We start from the raw sequence: 19,734 nt of genomic DNA, 5'->3' as shown, positions 1-19,734 counted from the left end.
AAGCACTGCATTCAGAGTAGCCACCCAAAGAGTTGACAGTGTTCAGGTTCCCCCATCCCCCTCCTTCTGTACAGGAGCACAGTTGCCGGACTACACCCAGGCTGAGTCCCACCATTCCTCTTAACTTGTGCCAATCTGATAAACTCAGATTTATCTTTTCTTATTCATAATTCTTTGATTATTGTTGAGAGAGAACATTGTATCCTACCACAGATACCACTGGCTTTCCTGAGTTGTGCTCATTTCTCTCTTTATCAGATTTTTTAAAAATTACTGATTTATAAGTCCTTGAAAGCATTTCTATAAATGAGTGTATCAATGTGTTGTGGTTTATTCTCAATTCCTGCCCCATTCCCCACACCCAAGTTCTCGTGAACAGATTCTAGATGGGTTTATCCTTCAGAGCTTTTCACATTTTTTTCAGGTTTTATTTTATTTATTGACTTTGTGTGTGTGTGTGTGTGTGTGTATGTATGTGTGTCTACACATATGTGCAAATGTGTCTGTGGGTACCCAAAGAATATAGAAGAAGGCTTGAGGTCCTCTAAAGCTGAAGTTGCTGGTAGCTGTGAGCCATCAGATGTGGGTGGTGGGAACCAAGCTCGATTCCCTTGTAAGACCAGCAAGTACTGTTAGCACTGAGCCATTTCTCTAGCTTCTACTCTTTGTTTTTTGTTTTTTGTTTTTTGTTTTTAAGCTAAAATAATAGGCGGTATTTCTGCTACTGCCCAACCCTATGCAGAATAGCAGTGTACTAATTGATGTGTTCTTTATTTAACAAAAAATCTAAAATAATAATGTTAGGTAAAGTACTTGATTGGTTGGTTTCATCATTGTTTTTATGCACTGAACTTGGAGCATACTAAACATACATGAACTACATATCTCAAGCCTTATTAACAGTATTTAGAACATTCATGTCAACTATTTTGCAAGGAAGTTTGTGTTTATCTCTCAACATTTACATCCAAGGGCTTGCCACCGCTTTCTGATAATTCTGATAAATCCTGATAAAATTCAGGACTCATATGAGTTCCAGCTCTTCACCACACTATTGAATTCTGAGTGCTCATGGGGGCGTGTGTAGGCAAGGATATGACTTAAATTCTCTAGGTTTGCTGGACAGGAATACTTACTGCCCTGTGATTGGTCTTGATAGGTGTGGGCTGGTCTTGGCCAAGGTATCAAAAAACTGAGGAGATGAACAAAGACCACAGGCCCTCAGACCAGAAATTGGCAGTACTAGTCATGGCTACACAGTTAAGAGTCTTCTATCTTGTTCCACTTCTTCTAGCCAGCTATGTGGAGACAACCCTCAGGCCGGAAAGGATGAAGGTAAGGCCCATAGAGAGCACAGCAGGGCTGAATATGGTCACTTTTGTCCCTTCCGCCCTTCTTGTAAGAGCCTTGCCTCAGTGTACTTCTCCTGGTGGTCCCCTCTAACCTTTCTTCTCTTCTTGAATCAGCTTCCCTTTCATAAATAGGAGTTGTTGAGTTGCATATGGATAAGGAGGAAAGAGTCCATTAACAATTATCCTTTCTGGAGCTCAGCAGTTAAGAGCACTGACTGCTCTTCCAAAGGTTCTGAGTTCAAATCCCAGCAACTACATGGTGGCTCACAACCATCCGTAATGAGATTTGACACCCTCTTCTGGTGCTGTCTGAAGACAGCTACAGTGTACTTAGATATAATAATAATAAATAAATCTTTAAAAAAAAAAAAAACCAATTATCCTTTCTCCACTGCATCTCCAAGTGGATGCCCCCCCCCATGCCATATTAGATCAGAGCAGGTCTGATGACCATGGTCATCAGGTAGGTAGGGACTTGAGTTTAGAGAAGTTGACTAATCACAGACCCAATGATGAACAAAGAAAGGACTACTTTGTTTAAAAAAAAAAAAAAAAAAAAAAAAACAACTCATGGGGAAAAATAATAACCAGAATCCTAAAGCAATTAGGTTTGGAGTGATGGGTGTCTGAGAATCTAGTGCTAGCTCTGCTCTCCATTTGGATCTCAACTGTTTTATCGACAACCTCTATCTGTGTAGCAGTAGAAGGGGTAGTCCACAGGAAGATAGAAGAAACACAGAGGAGGGGATATTAGAAGTAATCAACATTCACTCACACAGTGGGATAGAACTTCTTTTCTTCCATGAACAATTTATAGCTGCCCACCCCCAACATGGTGAGTAGATCTGGCTGTGAAGGTGAACATCTGTCCACCTTCGCATAGCAGGGACCCAGTTAAGGCAGAGACAGAAATAAAACTAACACCTACCTTATAGAGAAATTTAACATGAGGATGTGCAGTAAGAATTTCACATAGAGGGCTGGAGAGATGGCTCAGTGGTTAAGAGCACTGAGTGCTCTTCCAGAGGTCCTAAGTTCAATCCCCAGCAACCACATGATGGCTCACAACCATCTGCAGCGTGATCTGATGCCCTCTTCTGGTGTGTCTGAAGATAACTACAGTGTACTCGTATACATAAAATAAATAAATAAATCTTTAAAAGAAAAGAATTTCACATAGAACTTATTTCTGATGTGTGGGGATCTGCTCAAATATCTTCAGATGTGACCAGCTAGTCTGTCACTGGGGCTCTCCATACCATTTCTTGGCACACAGGGTTTATTGTCATGGGTTTGGCATGTGAGACAGCCATATGAGTAAGAGAAGGATAGGAGAGAGAAATCCATTAAGGAAACTATAGTGTTTTCCACAATAACAAACCTGGGAGCTTCTTTGTGCTGTTTTTCTTAGGAGAGAGGGGCTCTGAGACCCAGGTATGAGAACAACCCAGATGCATAGACACACTGATTGTAGATCTTACTCCAGGCTAGAGATCGTCTCATTCTATCTTGTTCATAGGGGTAGAAAGTCAGAAGAGTTAGGAAAAGAGAAGTAACTAGGCCACCATGAAGCACTGAAGCAATGAAAATGTGGCCACATAGAGAGCAACAGGCTGTGTGACTTTAATCCATGGCTGTTTGTGGCCTCAGTCTCACAAAACCCAAGGTTTTTTTTTTTTTTTCTCTGTGATGACATTTACTTTTAGCTCCTTCCCTTCAGACCCCTCCACACATGGGGTCCGTCCCATGTCACCACTTACTTGTCGCTCCTATGGAGAGAACAGTGACCTCTCCATGTCCCTCCTTTCTCCACATAAGCAATAGATTTTTATGTGGAGTCCCACTTTTTGGTTTTCTAAACTCTTACACAATTCAGCTCGTTCTCTGAGTCCCAGCTAATGCCCTCAATGTCCATGTGTGCTTTGAATGATCAAACAGACATGACCACCATTATCACTCATAACAAAGCTTTCCAAATTCTTCCAGATGGACTGCTACAAAGACGTGAAAGGCACCATTTACGACTACGAGGCTCTGGCTCTTAATGGGAAGGATCACATTCCGTTCAAGCAGTATGCAGGAAAGCATGTCCTCTTTGTCAATGTGGCTACCTACTGTGGTCTGACAATCCAGTACCCTGGTAAGAATTCAGAGCCATGTGACCTCAGGATGAAATATTTTTAGCTGACCACATTCTAAATTACACTGGATAATCTATTCCAATTCCATATATCATAGCAATTTACTTCTTTCTCTGATGTCTTAAATTAGCAAGGAATGGCCCACATGCCAAACCTAGACAGTTTTTGTTAAAGGTTTTATTGGAGCACAGCATTTACTCACCTGTGACTGTGTTCGCCTCCTAAGGCAGAGGTCTGTAGTTGTGTGGATCCTAGTGATGGAAAGCGTGTGATCTGCAAAACCCAAGACACGATTCAGCTCTCCACAGAAGACAACAAAGTGGCTGGCCCTTCCTCTGGGTAGGCCTGCTCTCTTCTTTGAGACTGCCACTGGAATTAATAGATATGAATGAATTTGGTATTATATCAATGAGTCAGGAAATTCCAGAAGTTTTCTTGGCAAATACAAGAGAGAAGATCCATGTTTTTGAGATTTTTCTAGGGAAAGATATAATGACCATAAAAGGAGGAACAGGGCCTTTCTAGGCTTTATAAGTGTAGTATATGACCAGAATAGAAGAAGCTGATGGAGAAGACTTCCGGCTGTGTGAACTAATAAGGTCTTCTTGTGGAATACTGTGGTATGCAATGTGCTTTGCAGAAGTAATATATTCACAAGGCCTAAAAGTCAAAGGAACAAAATCTTTCTGCTTCTTGTCTCCCCGACCCCCGAGAATACTGTCACATTTGTGAGAGATGTTCTTTCTTCTCAAGCCCCCATGGTGAACGTTGTGAGTACTATTTGATGACTTCGAAATTAATAATGTACATTTTAAGTCAGCCCAATTCCTCATTCTTTTTAAATTGAAGCATAATCCATCTTATCAGTTTATGGAGGCCTTAAGAATGAATTATATCATGGTGTGGTGATGCAGAGCAGTGAGTCTTAGTCTCTGAAGGCTGAGGAAGGAAGCTCAGACCAGCCTGGGCTGAGAGGATAACCATATCTCAAAGAGGAAGAAAGAGCAGTCTCCTTCTTTAGTTTACACTTGCCGTGTAACAGATGAGCAAACCAGGAAGAGTTACTAAGGGGCTGAAAGGCAGGCTTCCTAATGTCTCTCTGTCCTGGACAGAGGGATTGTCTCGTAAACACAAGAGATTGGGGAGGAAGAGAGGAAAGTGTGTGGAAATAGGGAGGCAATCTCTAACTTTGAAGGGTCCTTTGAGAGAGTCCAACTGGCCAAGCTGGATCCTAACGTGATAGAGCCCAGAGAGGGCTAAGGAAGGAGACAACTGTCAGAGTCGAAGCAGGGCAGCTGGAACTCTTCATGGCAGTGGACAGTGGGAGCACTGACGTTTGAGCGTTACTTCAACTTTGGGGGACTTTTTTTTTTTTTAAGTAGAATCCATTTTTTACTTTCCCAGGAAGTTCAGCTAGAAGCTCTTGTCTTCTCGTACCTGCTAAATTTGTCTGCACTTGCTCAGTGTGAGCTAGCCTGTACCCAGGCGAGAACCACGCTACTCATGTAGTATGCCTATTCCTTTAGAAAAAGAAAGGCCCATTCTATCTGCAAGCCAGCAAGGGGGGCTAGACAATGAGCTATAGTACTCCCAGATGGTTTTGTTTTAAAGCCTGTCTGGGTTTTGAATGACAACATTGGCTGGCACCATCTGGGAGGAGTGGATTTGGAAAGGGGACCTGGGAATTCCTGTTTGAAAACAAACAAACAAACAAACCTATGGGTGGTTGTGTGTTTGAGAAGTGTTGCACAATAAGGGGGCTCAGAATGCAGGTCTAGCCACAGTCATGATGTTCATATTCTCTGATCTACAGATGGTTTTCTCCTTCTGGTTCTTTCTCTGTAAAATAACTACTAGCCCATTGGGTCTTCCTCTGTTCAGCCTGGATGATATACATTTCCATGTTATTGTGACAGCAACAGACCCAAGGGATCCTTCCTGAATGGGAGTCTCCAGGTCAGGCCATCAGTTGTCCCCCTTTCTAACCACAGAGCTGAATGCACTCCAGGAGGATCTGAAGCCACTTGGCTTGGTTATATTGGGCTTTCCCTGCAACCAGTTTGGAAAGCAAGAACCAGGAGACAATTCAGAGATTCTTCCCGGGCTCAAGTAAGTAGCTGCCTAATGCTCAGTAAGAGGTCTCCTTTCCTGTCTCAGAGACCCTTCAGATCCTCCGAACTTCCAGGGAGAGTGGTGATTCATGGGTTTCGGGCACTTGCAAGCGAATTTTAATTGATGTGAATCTGATGAGGCCCATACAGTCTCTCTTCATGCCTGACAGCCCAGGATGGATGGATGGTGGAGAAATTGGAGATCAGCTACTCCTGAAACAGGAACAATTAAAGGAGTGGAGGCAGACTAGAATCAAGAAATGAAGTGAACCAGGAAGACCAACACACAAAACAAGTCCTTTGGTTCCTCCTTGTCACCACTCCCTGTTGCATCTCTGCTCTTTCTGACCTTCCTGTCTACATCTCACAGTCCTAACTTGTACCCTTGTGTCCCAACCTTTGGCTTCTTGCAGGTATGTTCGTCCAGGAAAAGGATTTTTACCTAATTTCCAGCTTTTTGCGAAAGGGGATGTAAATGGTGAAAAAGAACAGAAAATCTTCACCTTCTTGAAGGTGAGCGAATGACTGGAGTTTGCCCAATTCCTCTCCTCCTGTCTTCCTACCATCCCTTAGGAACTTAAAATCTCCATAGGTTGGTTATAGTAGAAACAGATCCAAGGGCTCACTCCTGGATGTGGGGTTAATCTTTCTGGATAAAATCTGCTCGGCATAGAGATGTGAGCTCATATGTCATAGAGATATGAGTCTGTGAGCATCCATGGGACTCTGGCTTTGTCAGGAATAGACAGTGTGCAGTGGCAGTGTTTACTAGACCTGTTGCTCGTTGACACTCATTTCCTCATTCATCAGAGGATTTTTTTTTTATGGACCTCTGCCGCCTGTGTGGTAGGCTATGTAGTAACAACACAGAGAACTCGAAGCTGTGCAACTACATACATGGTTCTCCAGAAACTGCTGGAACAGTATGAGGAGGGATTTGTGAGTTCCATCCATCTCATGTTAAGATTAGCCTTTATTTGAAGGTCATGGGCCATGTGTAAGTTCTCTTACAGTGATCTCTTTTAAATTAACTCACAAAATGTTGTTTAGCCTTTTTTTTCTTCTTTGATAGCAATCCTAGTAGCTCTAAGTTGTTTCCCAAAAGGTGTTTTTTGAAATTCCACTGACCCAGAGAACCCTAGACCTTGGAAATAACATTCTAGTCCAAGTCATTCACTTTGCAGAAAAGGAAGATGAGCCTGCACAATGGCATTCATCTGTGACCCCAGCACTGGGAGGTAGAGGCATGAGGATCAGGAATTCAAGGTTGCCTTCAGAGACACATTGACTCTGAGGCCAGCATGGGCTATGTGTGACTCTGTCTCACAAAACAGACAATGACAAGGACAAGAAATGAAAGCTTGAAAGACAACAAATACATCCTAAGCTATGTGTTGTGGATGGGATGAAGCCCTGGGGTGAGGGACAGAAAGAGGGGATGTGCCCAGGCTGTGAGATCTTGGCGTCTGACATCACAGTAATCATCAGGACCCACAGGAGGATAGAATGTATGCGTGTCACAAGGGAGGGGATTGCCTGTGAATGAGGGGACCCTGGATCACCTAGGGACAGGAATAATGTGTTTTCTCTCCTCGGCTCCCCTGCTGCAGCGCTCTTGCCCTCACCCCTCAGAGACTGTGGTCACAAGCAAGCACGCCTTCTGGGAGCCAATCAAAGTCCATGACATCCGCTGGAACTTTGAGAAGTTCCTAGTGGGACCCAATGGTGTCCCTGTCATGCGCTGGTTCCACCAGGCTCCTGTCAGCACTGTCAAGTCTGACATCCTGATGTACCTGAACCAATTCAAAAACATATAGGAAGGCCAAGCTTCTGACCTCTTCCTCCTTCCCCCTTAAAGACAGCTCTGAAAAAGGACTTCATCTTCTCCGCATACTCTTCACTGAAATGGACCTTGCCTGCCCAAGTCACCCCTAAATTGCCTAAGTTCTTTCCCTGCACAAGTAGATCTGTGTCTGGAAAGCTGCCGATGTTTTTCCTTGTTAGATTTATGAGTTGAAGAGAAAAAAGAAAAAAGAGAAAACTGAATCCAGAGAGACCTCATTACAGGTTTGGTCAGGGATGTTAGCACTCACCTACAATGTCAGCACTCAGCAGACATTACAGACGTTTCAGACAGGCAGACACAGGAGGAACATGAATACCAGGCCAGCCTGAACTACAGGAGACCTTGTGTCAAAAAAAGAAAAAAAAATCCATCAACAACAACACAACCTGATTGAACCACGCTAATTCATCAAAGCATCTGAGGATAGCTCGGTTGGACGTTGTATCTGGAGGAGGAAGTGTCCCCTGGGCCATTCTGAGTCTCTCTCTTCCAGGCCTGAAGGAGGAGAAAGAGCAATGGAGGATGGTCAGTCTAGGTTGCTCCTCCTAAAAAGTTCTCCTGAGACAAATGCCTTCCTAGTTCCTGAGTTCTTTGAATTCAGTCTCCATACCATCTGCCCCTTCTCCTGTGACCAATCTGAGGGAGAGTAGGAGAAGATTGACTCACATAGGAGGAGGGCATCTCCCTGCTGCCAGGATCCGGGACTTGTCCCTGATTCTGCAAAAGTGCTCCTTCCTGTGTGATCTTCACAGGTTTGTCTAGTGCTTATGAGTGGGGATGCCTTTTATCATCTGAGGAATAGGACCCTCCCAACCCCACCTCAACTTCAGAACTAGACATATTATTTCCAATAAAATGTTTTCTGAAGCATTCAAGACCTCTGTGGTTCATTCCTAATCGATACTTATGTTTGAATCTCTCCTCCTGCTCACACTACAAGTGACGTCCACATTATGAACCTTCTTGGAGACAGTGTATCAGTCAGGGCTCTATAGTCACAGAATTTACAGAATGAATATATAATATATAATACATAATGATATATGTACTAAAGGGAGTTTGTAGTCCTGGCCAGCTGTGAATGAAAGTCCAAGAATCCAGTCCTGTGAGGCTGTGTGTTTCAGCTAGTCTTCTGTATAAGCTGGAATCCTGAAGAAGTAGGCTCCAGTAAATGTGCTGGCAAAGTAAGAACAAGCAGGCAAAGAACAAACCCTTTTTTTCTTATATTGTCCTTATGTAGACCTCCAACAGAATGTATGGATCAGACTAAAGGTGTACCTCTAGGTCTGGATTAAAGACGTGTGTTATCCAGCCTCAAGATCTGGGTCACAGGCATGCCCTCCATTTCTGGATTGTAGTTTATTCCAGATGTAGTCAAGTTGACAACTGGGAATAGCCATCTCAAACAGTATTTATCCTCCTATATGTTTGGAAAGTTGTCACCTGAGGCTCAGGGCTGGAACCTGACTATAGGAATTGCCTCAGACTGAGTTTGCTGCATGAAGTCTTAGCCTCAAGGGTTCACCTGAGGCCTTTCAGTTCCAGAGGCATCTGCGCAGTTGGCTGGTAACCTTTTGTCCTTGCCCTGCAGTCCAGTCTTTCTCTCTAGTAAAACCCATTTCTCTAACTTGCTGTATGTTCTAGTGTCATTCAAGATGAGCATCAAATTCGGAATATATGTATTCATTGGAACCCTAAGCCCGGGTGTTGACAATTCACTAATGTCCTGGTAAATTTTTTTCTTAAAATGTTGAATGTCAAACTGGAACTTCCTCATGATAAGCAGATCCTGTATGCACTGAGCCACACACTCCAGTAACCCAATAGTCAAGGTGAATTAAAATCTCCATTTCTCATCTTCTTTCTAAGAACTCCAATGGACAATTATCAACACAGAGAAAAAATGCCTATCTAAGGAAGAGATGGTATTGTGACTTTTTAAAAGCTAAATGATCCACACCTGGTTAGTAATTAGAAAGTAAATGTCGGAGCTAGAGAAAGGAGCTGGAAAAAAAAAAAAGAAAAAAAAAAGAGAAAGGAGCTGAAGGGTTTTGCAGCCCCATAGAAGGAACAACAATATGAACCAACCAGTATCCACAGAGCTCCCAGGGACTAAACCACCAACCAAAGAGTACACATGGGGGGACTCATGGCTCCAGCTGCATATGTAGCAGAGGATGGCCAAGTCAGTCGTCAATGGAAGGAGAGGCCCTTGGTCCTGAGAAGCCTCAATGCCCCAATGCAGGGTAATGCTAGGAAAGGAAAGCGGGAGAGGGTGGGTTGGTGAGCAGGGGGAGGGAGGATGGGATGTGGGGCTTTTGGAGGAGAAACCAGGAAAAGGGAGAACATTTGAAGTGTAAATAAAGAAAATATCTAATTTTTAAAAAAGAAGAAAAGAAAAGAAATGTAGCACAAATAGCTTCTACCACAAAGTAACTGTGATTACTGAGACCCCCCCTTGAATTCAGGTGGTCCAGTTTACCACACAGGGATACACTCTAGTAATGTGCTAGCACTGAAAGCCGTGGGGGTAATAGGATGGTTATCATTGCTGAAGGAAATCTACAGTTTGGAGAGACATAGTGAACAGCTGGGGTGACACCTCATGAAATAAAAACTAAATGTGAAACCATGCCTGCTGGATCCTTTAGAAAAAAAAAGTCTCAGGGCCACTGTGGTGATGCACATTTATAACGTCAGCAGCGAGAGGACTGAGACAGGAGAGCCACCCAGTCAAGGTCAGACTGAGCTCCACAGTGAGATTCTGTCTCAAAACAAGAGAGGGAAGGAAGCAGAGGGAGAGAGGGAGGGAGAGAAAGACAGACAGACAGCAGACAGACAGCTGGATACAACATCTTTCATGTTCTGCTACTAAACTGAACAAGAAAACTAAGTTAAATTTCACATTTAGACTGCTCCTTTATGTCAGAAGGAAGGAAGGAAGGAAGGAAGGAAGGAAGGAAGGAAGGAAGGAAGGAAGGAAGGAAGGAAGGAAAGAAACATAGGCACATACAGAGAGACACTCGCTGGGTGAAGCAGGAAAGGGCTACACTGCCACTTAATTATTCTTAGTTTTTATACCTTCTCAGGATAATTGATCACGTAATTTTCTAAGCACTTTTACATTCTGTAAGTTCATCCTAAGTTTAAAGCAATAGTTCATATCCTAGGTTGATAAAGCTTAAAGAATTACAGCAGAATTGTTTACGTGTCTTTCCATTAAGACTAGTACCTGACTAAAAATGTGTTATCTGTTTTCAAGCCCCCATAGGTTCATTAGAAGTTTAAAGCAATACTTCTTATGTCATAAGTTAGCATGATGTTGTCAAAAGATAAATTATCTGCCTTGTGTTTTACTGTTTTGAAGTCTTATATAGATAAACTAGTCCACCATTTATTTTCTGTCCTTGCACCTACGAGAAATAGTCCATTCCCAGTGTCTGACCTTTAGTTACCGGATAATGGCCTCATTTATTTTATACGCATAGGTGTTTTGTGTACATGTATCACTGCATACCAGAAGAGGGCAAGGGATTCCATAAAACCACAGTTACAGAAAGTTGTGAGTTACCATGCAGGTGTTGGGAACTGAACACAGGACTCCTGGAAAAGCACCCAGTGGGGCATCCCTCCAGCCCAGCAACAGCAACAGCAACAAGTGTGTTTAAAAGAGTTTCCCTTACCCATCGAGCCATCTCTTCAGCCTGCCCCCAAGCCAGTTTTGACACAGACCAATGACTCATTGCAATGCAAGTAAAGATGTGTGGATAAAAGAGTGTACAGCGTGGCACACTGACACACTACAGTTTCCACGACAAGATCTTTCTATCTTATTTTATTTTATTTTGGAAGGGAGGTGACAAGGGTGGGGGGTAAATACGAAAGACAGGAAGATGGGTGGCATCAGGATGCATGATGTGAAATTCAGAAGGAATCAATAAAAAGGTTTTTTTTTTTTTTAAAAAAAAAAAAAGTTTCTCTTAATCTGAAAATCTTCATAGGGGGAATAAAAAAATAAACCCTGAAATTAAAAAAAAAAATCCTAAATGTAGCCCTGGTGGTACATGCCTGCAGTCCCAAAAACTGGGAGGCTGGAAAAGGAGTGTTGCTGAGGGTGTGAAAGAAGCCTGTGCTGCAAAACAAGTTCAGGGGTAGCCTCGGCTAACTGTGACGCCACCTAAGAAGAAATCTGACATTTTAGAAAGTTTAAAAATAAGTATTTTATTGTCTTTCTTCATTCACTTTTGCCGTGTTTTTTTTTTCTTTTACTAATGATGATGATATTCAGCAGGAGTAGTATTGGGTGCTGAGTCTAAAAGTGGGGTTTTTTTTCTTCTTCCTTAAGAAAATGTTATCTTTTAAAATGTTTTACAGTAGCAAACAGGTTTTGACATTCTCAAGCAGACCATAGTGAGGGCTTCTTGGAGGAGCCGGAAGGCCGCCTGTAATGCAGAAAGGAGCTGAGCAGGCAGGCTCTGTGCTAAATAGCTGCAGAGTGAGGACCATGGGGACAGGCCACAGTGAACTTCAGTTTCTCAGCAGTGGCAAGAGACACATCTTGCTTGTCTGACACCACCTTTTGTTCAGCCAAGGTGATTTTTTTTTTTTTTTTATCAAAATGATTTCAAATATCATTTAGAGAATTTAAATGCTGAGTTTAAGGAAGCCATAGCGAAACCAAGTTTTGCTTGAAAGTAGTGTGGACTCTGGAGGAGCCTCAGTGCTGAGAGGAAAGGCTTGAGATGGCTGACTTTGATATCAGTAGATCATGGGGAGTCCCATCCTAACTGATGCATCTGTCCCCTACAGCTCCTGCATCCATGGCTCAGGGTCCATCACTGAAGAGGAGTGGAAAGGCTGTAAGAGCCAGAAGAACAGAAAATCTGCTGTGAAACAGTCTCTCCTAGACAAGGCTGCACAAACAAGACCCAAACATTGGCAATATCAATGGGCATGTTAACATGGAAGGAGGGAAAATTTGGGGTCTCACTCCCAGACAAACTATAGGCACCTAATGACTGCTGAGAGAAGGAAAATTAGCCTCTCCCAGGGAAGAACCTATTATTAATTGTTCACACAAAGTGATCAGTCTTGAAACAAAATATACATCAGCGAATGGACTTAGCAAATTGTATTTATGTAGACACACATAAATGTGTACTAATAATAGTCAAGGAATATACATGTAACAATAATCAAAGAAAAGAGGATCTCAGCTTGAGTGTGGAGGTAGGAACATGGGAAAAGTTCAAAAGAGGGTAGGCTGAGAGGGGCTGCAGGGAAAAGGAGGGAAACAGACAGTATCCTATTTTAATTAAAAGCATATTAAAGAAAAAAAAGAAAATGTCTCCACCAGATTGGCCTATAGGCATGTATTCAGGACATTTTCTTGATTAATAATTGATGTATGCACCTGTAACCTCAAGGTCTCAATACCTTGACAGTCTCAGGTCAACCCCCAGTGAGGATGGAGGTGGAGGCAGGAAGGCCTTCCTTGGCCTCATAAAGAGTTTGAGACCAGTGTGCCTAGAAGGTTCCAGAAAATGGGGAGTGGGAGATGACAACTAATCCGATTTATTTCATCGCTTAAGACTTTATAATTAGCTTGAATGGAAGTCCACTCACCACGTTGTTCTAATAATGGGTTAATTTCCTCTATTCGAACTCATCTATTCTGATTGGTGTCCTTTTGTAGAAGGCTCTTGTCTGCTTCGAATCCATCTTCTCATATTTTTAGATGTCTGTTCTCTGATGCCTCAGATATTTTGGGTTCTCAGCGTCCACCATATCCGCCTGATTGATGTGGGTGATCGAGAGCCTTTGAGGTATGAGATATTTTCCGTTCCAATAAAGGCGACCTTTAAATGGACTTGAAAAAGAAAATTCTTTTTATATAAATTATTTTCATTCACAATTGTATGCCCAAGGGAAGGAGAGGGCTGGGCGGCACTGCAACACCAACATTATATGCACTTGGGCAAAGCAGGATTTGATGTAGACTATATAGTCTTCCACACACCAAAACTGCTGCTGGCTTATTCAGAATTTGTGGACCAGACCCTATGCACACTCTGCGTTCTAAAGACTTCTTAACCAACCGGTCATTTCATGAGCAGGAACTAGGAAGTTAGAATTCGAGCACAAGCAAGATGAAAAAAGTATCAACCACGAAGGGATTCGAACCCTCAATCTTCTGATCCGAAGTCAGACGCCTTATCCATTAGGCCACGTGGTCGCACACAGTCTTAATGGTGAAAAAGAGAAACAAATGTCTGAAACATGAACAGCTGGTTGTCTATATTCTTTAGTTTTAACCAAATGACATGTTCTTCGCTGTGAACATTATTCTAAAAATATAATTGATACTCTAAAAATCTAAATCACTTCTTGAATGTCGCACAGTAAGAAGCAAAATGCAAATCTCACACATTTAATCCCAGCACTCTGGAGACAAAGGTTGGCAGATTTCTGGGAGTTAAAGCCGCCAGCTTGTCATCAGTGAATTCCGCAACAGCCAGGGAGGGCTACAAACCGAGACATCTCAAAACAAACAAACAACAACAACAACAAAAAGCAGAGTCCAAGGTTCTCCAAACGCCCAAAAGTGCGTAATTCGCCACGTGTCTCTCAACTGATGAGGGTTTTAGTAAACAAACAGAAAAGGGAAAGAACTCATCATCCCTCTGTAATCCTTGCTACATGTGGTTGGCCGGTTTAGTCAGGTCTGAGACCCCCCCCCCCCCGGAAATAAACAATCCTGTAAAAGGTGAAGAAAGACCTTCCCTGTGACCCCGCCCTACGCGCCTGCCAGCAGCCCATCAGGCTATGGGTAAACCTTGCTATGTATTCTCCAGTGTGTCCATTGGAGACTGAGTACAAGGTGGCGGTTGGTTCATCATCAGTTTACCACTCAGAATCGCGCAAACACGGAGCCTCACCTGAGAAACTAGCTGGATTGTCTTAATTGATGTGGAAAGACTCACCCCTAAAGTGAATGGTACTTTCTGATAGCAGCACTGATTTGAAAAGAGAAAGAAAGAGAGAAAAGAATGGAAGAATAAACAAACAACAAACAAATACAAAACTCTGCATGGTAAGAAGATCATTTACCTTGGCTGTTTTGGACCAGTGTTTCCAGGCTTCCATCGTCAAAACCTCTAGGTTGTCCGTGCCAGGTGGGGACTGCTGACGCCTCCAGCCAAGTGGACTCTCCGATTTGAAACTGCCGCTGCACCCGACCTCATCAAGGACGCACCAACTGAGAGGCAACTGTTGTCACTATTTCGAAATAAGCTGATTTATATGTTCATCCACTCGGTTCTGATCTTCTAGAGAAACTTAATTCAGACCCTCGCTTGTCCTGGCAAGCACTTGTGCTTCCCAGCTGTTACAGCTGCCAAGTTGCTCTAGGAAACACCGAGTGATTTATTTCTCCAACCAGGCTGGGGTCCTGGTCATCTGGAACTCTTTCCCCAGTTTTGGAATTGCGAGGGAAAAAATATGATTGTCTGAAAAGTTTGGCCAATCAGAAACTGCCAGTGTCTGCCACCTAGCCTGACAGGATCAGTAGACAGCCAGGATTAAAACTTATTTCGAGACCTAAAAACATGTAAGTTTCTTGTTTATTTGTTTATTCGGCTTTAAGGAACAGATTGGAGTGTATCAAATAGCATGAGCACTAATGGGGAGAATTTTTGCCCAAATAATTTGAATTTTTAAATAAAACCAATTGTGTAAAAAATGTCAATTACAAAATTCGATTTAAGAAGAAATGAAAAACATTAATATCTTTAAAGTCAAGTTTTCTCAGACAAAATGTTAAACCCACATATGTTTAGTGGATTGTTCTTCCAAATAATATCAGAATAACTATTTCACCAGGCATAACCGCTTACAAACACAGCAACAGAGGGAAGACTTTCCTAGTTTATGAACCCTGCCTTGATCTAACTCTAAACCAGAGACAATGTGTGAGGCCAGGAGGAGCCTTATTCGTGGTGTTTAACGAGCATTTGAGTGTCCCCCAAAGGTTCATACACTGTCAGATTGGTTCAGTGACATTCTTACCCAGCAAGGACAGCTCCCCTAACAACAGATGTGTACACTTGCATGGCCCAGATAGCTGCCACCCTTTGGAAGACTGCTGACGTACTTGCACGTTTTTCTGCTCTGTTTCAGCTGGAACTCTTAGGAGAAAAACCGACCAGGTCACTGGGTCATCCCTCTGACTTTTAGTGCACCTGGAATAAATAAAACTAGCACCAGCGTTCTCCCCTGTGTGTACCCCTGCGCGGATATATATATGGACTCTGAAATAAAATTCTATCCATTCTTTTCTGGGAAGGGCATTGCCTTGCAAAGGACCCCTGTGTTTCTTTTCTTACGGTAATAAGTCAGTTTCCTCTTCCTCGTCTCTTGGGGTGCGGCTTCGCTTTGTATTCACCACAATGGAAACTCAGCCCAGAAGCTTGAACTCCACGGTGCTGTCTCTGCAGTAGCAGTTTCCAGCCAGGTCTTTGCTCACGTCCTCGTGTTCACATTTTCTGCTCTGCGAAGCATATTCGAAACCATGAACAATAGGAAAGGTTGTCTTTAAATGTACAGAAAGAAAGTCATGCTAGAATATGTAATTACCCTGAGTTGCTATTTTTCACTCAATGTTGTGAGAAGATAAAAATATTGTTACTATAAGATTGTTCCATTGCTCTTGTTAGAGTTGGATGATCATCGTTAAAAAAGAAAACTCCCTTGCCAAATATGGTGGCCCGCGCCTTTACTCCTAATGCTTGGGGCAAAGGCTGGAGGAATCCTGGTTTCAAGGGCAGCCAGGGCCACACAGAGAGACCCTATCTCAAAAGCAAGCAAACAAACCAACAAGGAACATTGATTTCTTAAAAGAAAGCATTCGTTCATCTCTGGTCTCTTCAACATAGAAACCTGAGCAGGAGCAGAAAGCCGAGTGGGCGGAAAGCCGAATGGGTAGAGGCGGTGGGCACCCCTCGCCCGCTGATTCGGAAGTTTTGGAAGAAGGAACTTGTGACCCCTTTTGTACTTGCGACCCCTTCTGCACCTGCGCTGTACAACTAGCTTAGACTAACGATTCCTTAATCCCCAGCCGTCAAGACCTCAGGTGATGTAGACCCAAACCCACTACTGAATCTCAAAGCAAGCTAGAGAATTGAAAGAAGCTGAAAAGAAGCGACGAGACCTGCCTTTGACCCTAAAGGTAGAAAACATAGAGACAGGAGACATCAATTCTCCCACTCATCCACTTAACAAACCGCAGCAACCCTGCTTGAGGAGCAGCGGTCCAGAATTGGGTAACAACAGAAAGGGCTCCTTCCAAATGGTTATAATTGATGGTTGGTCGGTCAGGAGTTCCCTGAAACCCGCTAGAGTCACCGAGTCCCACAAGCAGCTTCCAGGCTGGCAACAGCCTTTTTCTGTTCTGGAACACCAGCTGAGGTGTCCTAGGCCCCTTCTCTCTCACGGCTGGGCCACTGAGCGCACGGAGGGCCCAAGCAAACAAAGGTTCCTGGAAAACATCTTGGCCTGCGTTTGGCTTCTCGCCCTTTATATTATCGTAAATTTTATTCATTTGGAATAAGAAGAGGGCTTGCGGAAGTTTAGGCGTATTCTTTGTTATCCCGCCATTTTCAAGAGGGCGAACCGCACCTTAAGGAGCGTATTGTCCTCATCCACAAGACTTATAAAATGTTCAATAAGAAAAAGTTAGCAGCTATCCAGGCCCCACTGGGATTCGAACCCAGGATCTCCTGTTTACAAGACAGGCGCTTTAACCAACTAAGCCATGGAGCCAACTGCGATGCAGGGGCTGGAAACATACCTCTATTTAATTTCTAAGGATCATTTTGTTCATTTATTATTAAAATAATTTGAATGCATTTTTAAGTGTTTTTGGTTTTTGAGGTTTCGGTTTTTTTTTTTTACAACTGCATATTTAATTTCAATTTATTGTGTATTATTCACGTGGAACACTTTCGAAAAGACCAAGAATATCAATTGTCTGTGAAAATGCTCAGCCTTCATTCGGTTCCGGTCGCACAGGGTCCCTCCTCCCACAGAGCGAGTCGGGGGAAGGGGGGTGAAGGTGAGGGACACTGCACAGGATGGGTCCTATACCTGCAGAAACCCATTTTCTGACTTCTGAATCCTCGCACCAGAGTCTTTGGGACCAGGAAGACATCTACTGTCATTTCCCCCCTTTGATCGCGATTGTTGGCATGTTTAACTAGTTAACTTCTTTTCTCCTTGGTTTGTTTGTTATACGATCTCAGTTTTATAGCACAAACTCGCCTCCAGTTCAGGGCAATTCTTCTGTCCCGAGTGCTGGGGTTACAGGTGTCATCCGTTACACCCTGTCTATCTTCAAACGTTGGAAAAATTCTACTTATTTAAATCCTGACGAATCTTTTCATTCCAAAACCCCCTAATTACTCTTTCTTCACAAAGATTATGTGATTCCTTTATCAAGTCAGCTAATGTATAGGAAGACCGTATTTTCAGACCTAGGATAACGATAAATGCACTCTTAACCAATAACTTTCAAGTGGTCACCAGAGGGACCCAAAGGGTTGCTTACAGGACAGAATGAGGCTAGTCTTCGGTTTCCTTCCAACACTACTATGTCAATGCGGCTTACGGCTTACGTTTCTTTATCCCAGCATGAATCTAAGGTACAGTTTCTACTGTTGTGATTAAACATCACAAACAAAACAACGTATTGAGGAAAGGGTTCATTTCATCTTATATTTCCAGGTAGCCGTCCATCGCCGAGGGAGTCAGGGCAGGAACTGGAGACACGAACTTAAGCAAACGGCATTAAAATGCTGTTCACTGGCTTGTTCAGCCTGTTTTCTTAAAGAACCCAGGACCACCTACCCAGAGATGGTACCACCCACAATGGGCTGGACCCACTCACGTCAATCACCAAACAAGAACAGGAGCCAAAGGGTTTGAAAGGTGCCTAAGTGATTAAGAGCACTCTCAACCCTTCCAGATAGCTCAGGTTCGGTTCCTAGCACCTACACGGTACCTCACAGCATCTGTAACTCCAGTTCCAGAGGATTAAAGAAAAGAAAGAAAAAAGAAGAAAATGCACCACAGACGTGTCTCCATGCTAATCTTATAGGAGTAGTTTCTCAATTCAGGGTCTCTCTTTCCAGTATATCTGTAGCTTGTGTCAGGTTGGCATAAAGCTAGCCACCACAGTTGACCCCTTGTTAACTTGACAGGCAACCACATCTCCATTAAACCATAACCTTTCCTTTCTTGTTGTCCCCAAGATGCCATATTCATGGCAACAACACAATCTAGAACATATCTTAAATTTTAAAAGTTACATAGTTTTGTAAAAATTAAAACACTTTAAAAGTTCAGTCTCTTTAAAATATTCAAAATCTTTTTAAAATTCCAAAGTATCTTTAACCACTGGCTCCTGTAAAATCAAAATAAGTTTAAAAAAACAAAAAAATATGTACTATTTCAAGAGAGAAAAAACAGAGCATGGTCACAAGAGAAACCAAGGCGAGCAGTGTGAAATCTCTGTCAGACCTCTAGGATTCAAAGGGCTTCTTGTAGCTTTGTGCAGTGGCAGTATCGTAGCCAATGAGGTTTATCAGAGGCACGATTATTGCTAATTGAAAACAAAGGGCTTCTTGTAATCAGTTTGGAATGCCTTCCTCTCGGGGAAGTCCTCACTTTTACAATTCTACACTATAGACTTAGATTAGAATCTATTATTCTACCCTTAATTGTTCTGATGTTCAAATTGCCCCTAATTTGTTCAGTGTTAGCCTATTCACCCTGCTGAGAATTTTAAGGCTACACACACATCCAATGCAATAATCTCTCTCTCTCTCTCTCTCTCTCTCTCTCTCTCTCTCTCTCTCTCTCTCTCTCTTTCTCTCTCTCTCTCTCTCTGAGCGTATTCCTTGTTGGATATTGAACCCAGGGCCTCATATATGTCAAGCAAGTACTCTACCACTGAGCCACATCCCTAGCACAGTACTATAAATTTAAGTACATTTCACTGACTTAAAGAACTTCTGCCATTTCAACATGTGGCTCTATCTTCCCATGAAAGCGCAGTGAACTTAAGGTTTTGCACATGCCAGACAAGCAAGCACTCTACTTCTTACCATTGTCAGTTATGTAAACTGAGTGTTACCACATGTTACATAGAATCCTTCCTGACTCTTTGGTATTTCAAAGTCTGGTAGGCATTGAACAAAAATAAATGGCAAAATAATAGTAACCTTTTA

General features: G+C 42.8%; 1 protein-coding gene and 3 non-coding genes across 8 annotated transcripts in view; 2 read left to right on the top strand and 2 right to left on the bottom strand.

The window, feature by feature from the left end:
* The window catches only part of Gpx5 (glutathione peroxidase 5), a 75,773-nt gene extending 67,451 nt beyond the window's left edge, over nucleotides 1-8,322 (top strand). For 4 of the 5 annotated variants that reach the window (XM_031359007.1, XM_031359005.1, XM_031359006.1 and 1 more), the window contains 5 exons: nucleotides 1,160-1,335; nucleotides 3,339-3,492; nucleotides 5,485-5,602; nucleotides 6,018-6,117; nucleotides 7,215-8,322. In XM_031359007.1, the coding sequence (XP_031214867.1) occupies nucleotides 1,160-1,335; nucleotides 3,339-3,492; nucleotides 5,485-5,602; nucleotides 6,018-6,117; nucleotides 7,215-7,421 (755 nt within the window). In that variant the 3' untranslated portion in view covers nucleotides 7,422-8,322. The remainder of the gene's footprint in view (nucleotides 1-1,159; nucleotides 1,336-3,338; nucleotides 3,493-5,484; nucleotides 5,603-6,017; nucleotides 6,118-7,214) is intronic. The other variant, XM_031359008.1, reaches the window with a different exon arrangement.
* A 5,290-nt stretch (nucleotides 8,323-13,612) lies between these two features.
* Trnar-ucg lies at nucleotides 13,613-13,685 on the bottom strand. The gene has a single exon. It is a non-coding gene; the product is annotated as a tRNA-Arg (tRNA).
* Nucleotides 13,686-17,195: 3,510 nt separating this feature from the next.
* Trnat-ugu lies at nucleotides 17,196-17,269 on the bottom strand. The gene has a single exon. It is a non-coding gene; the product is annotated as a tRNA-Thr (tRNA).
* A 1,780-nt stretch (nucleotides 17,270-19,049) lies between these two features.
* On the top strand, nucleotides 19,050-19,193 carry LOC116082964. The gene has a single exon (XR_004115560.1). It is a non-coding gene; the product is annotated as a U4 spliceosomal RNA (small nuclear RNA).
* Nucleotides 19,194-19,734: the final 541 nt, after the last annotated feature.

The sequence above is a fragment of the Mastomys coucha genome, unplaced genomic scaffold (assembly GCF_008632895.1).
Source record: "Mastomys coucha isolate ucsf_1 unplaced genomic scaffold, UCSF_Mcou_1 pScaffold7, whole genome shotgun sequence".
NCBI lineage: Eukaryota > Metazoa > Chordata > Mammalia > Rodentia > Muridae > Mastomys > Mastomys coucha.
Note: the sequence above shows the minus strand (reverse complement) of the source record. Positions and strands in the feature narration are given on the sequence as shown.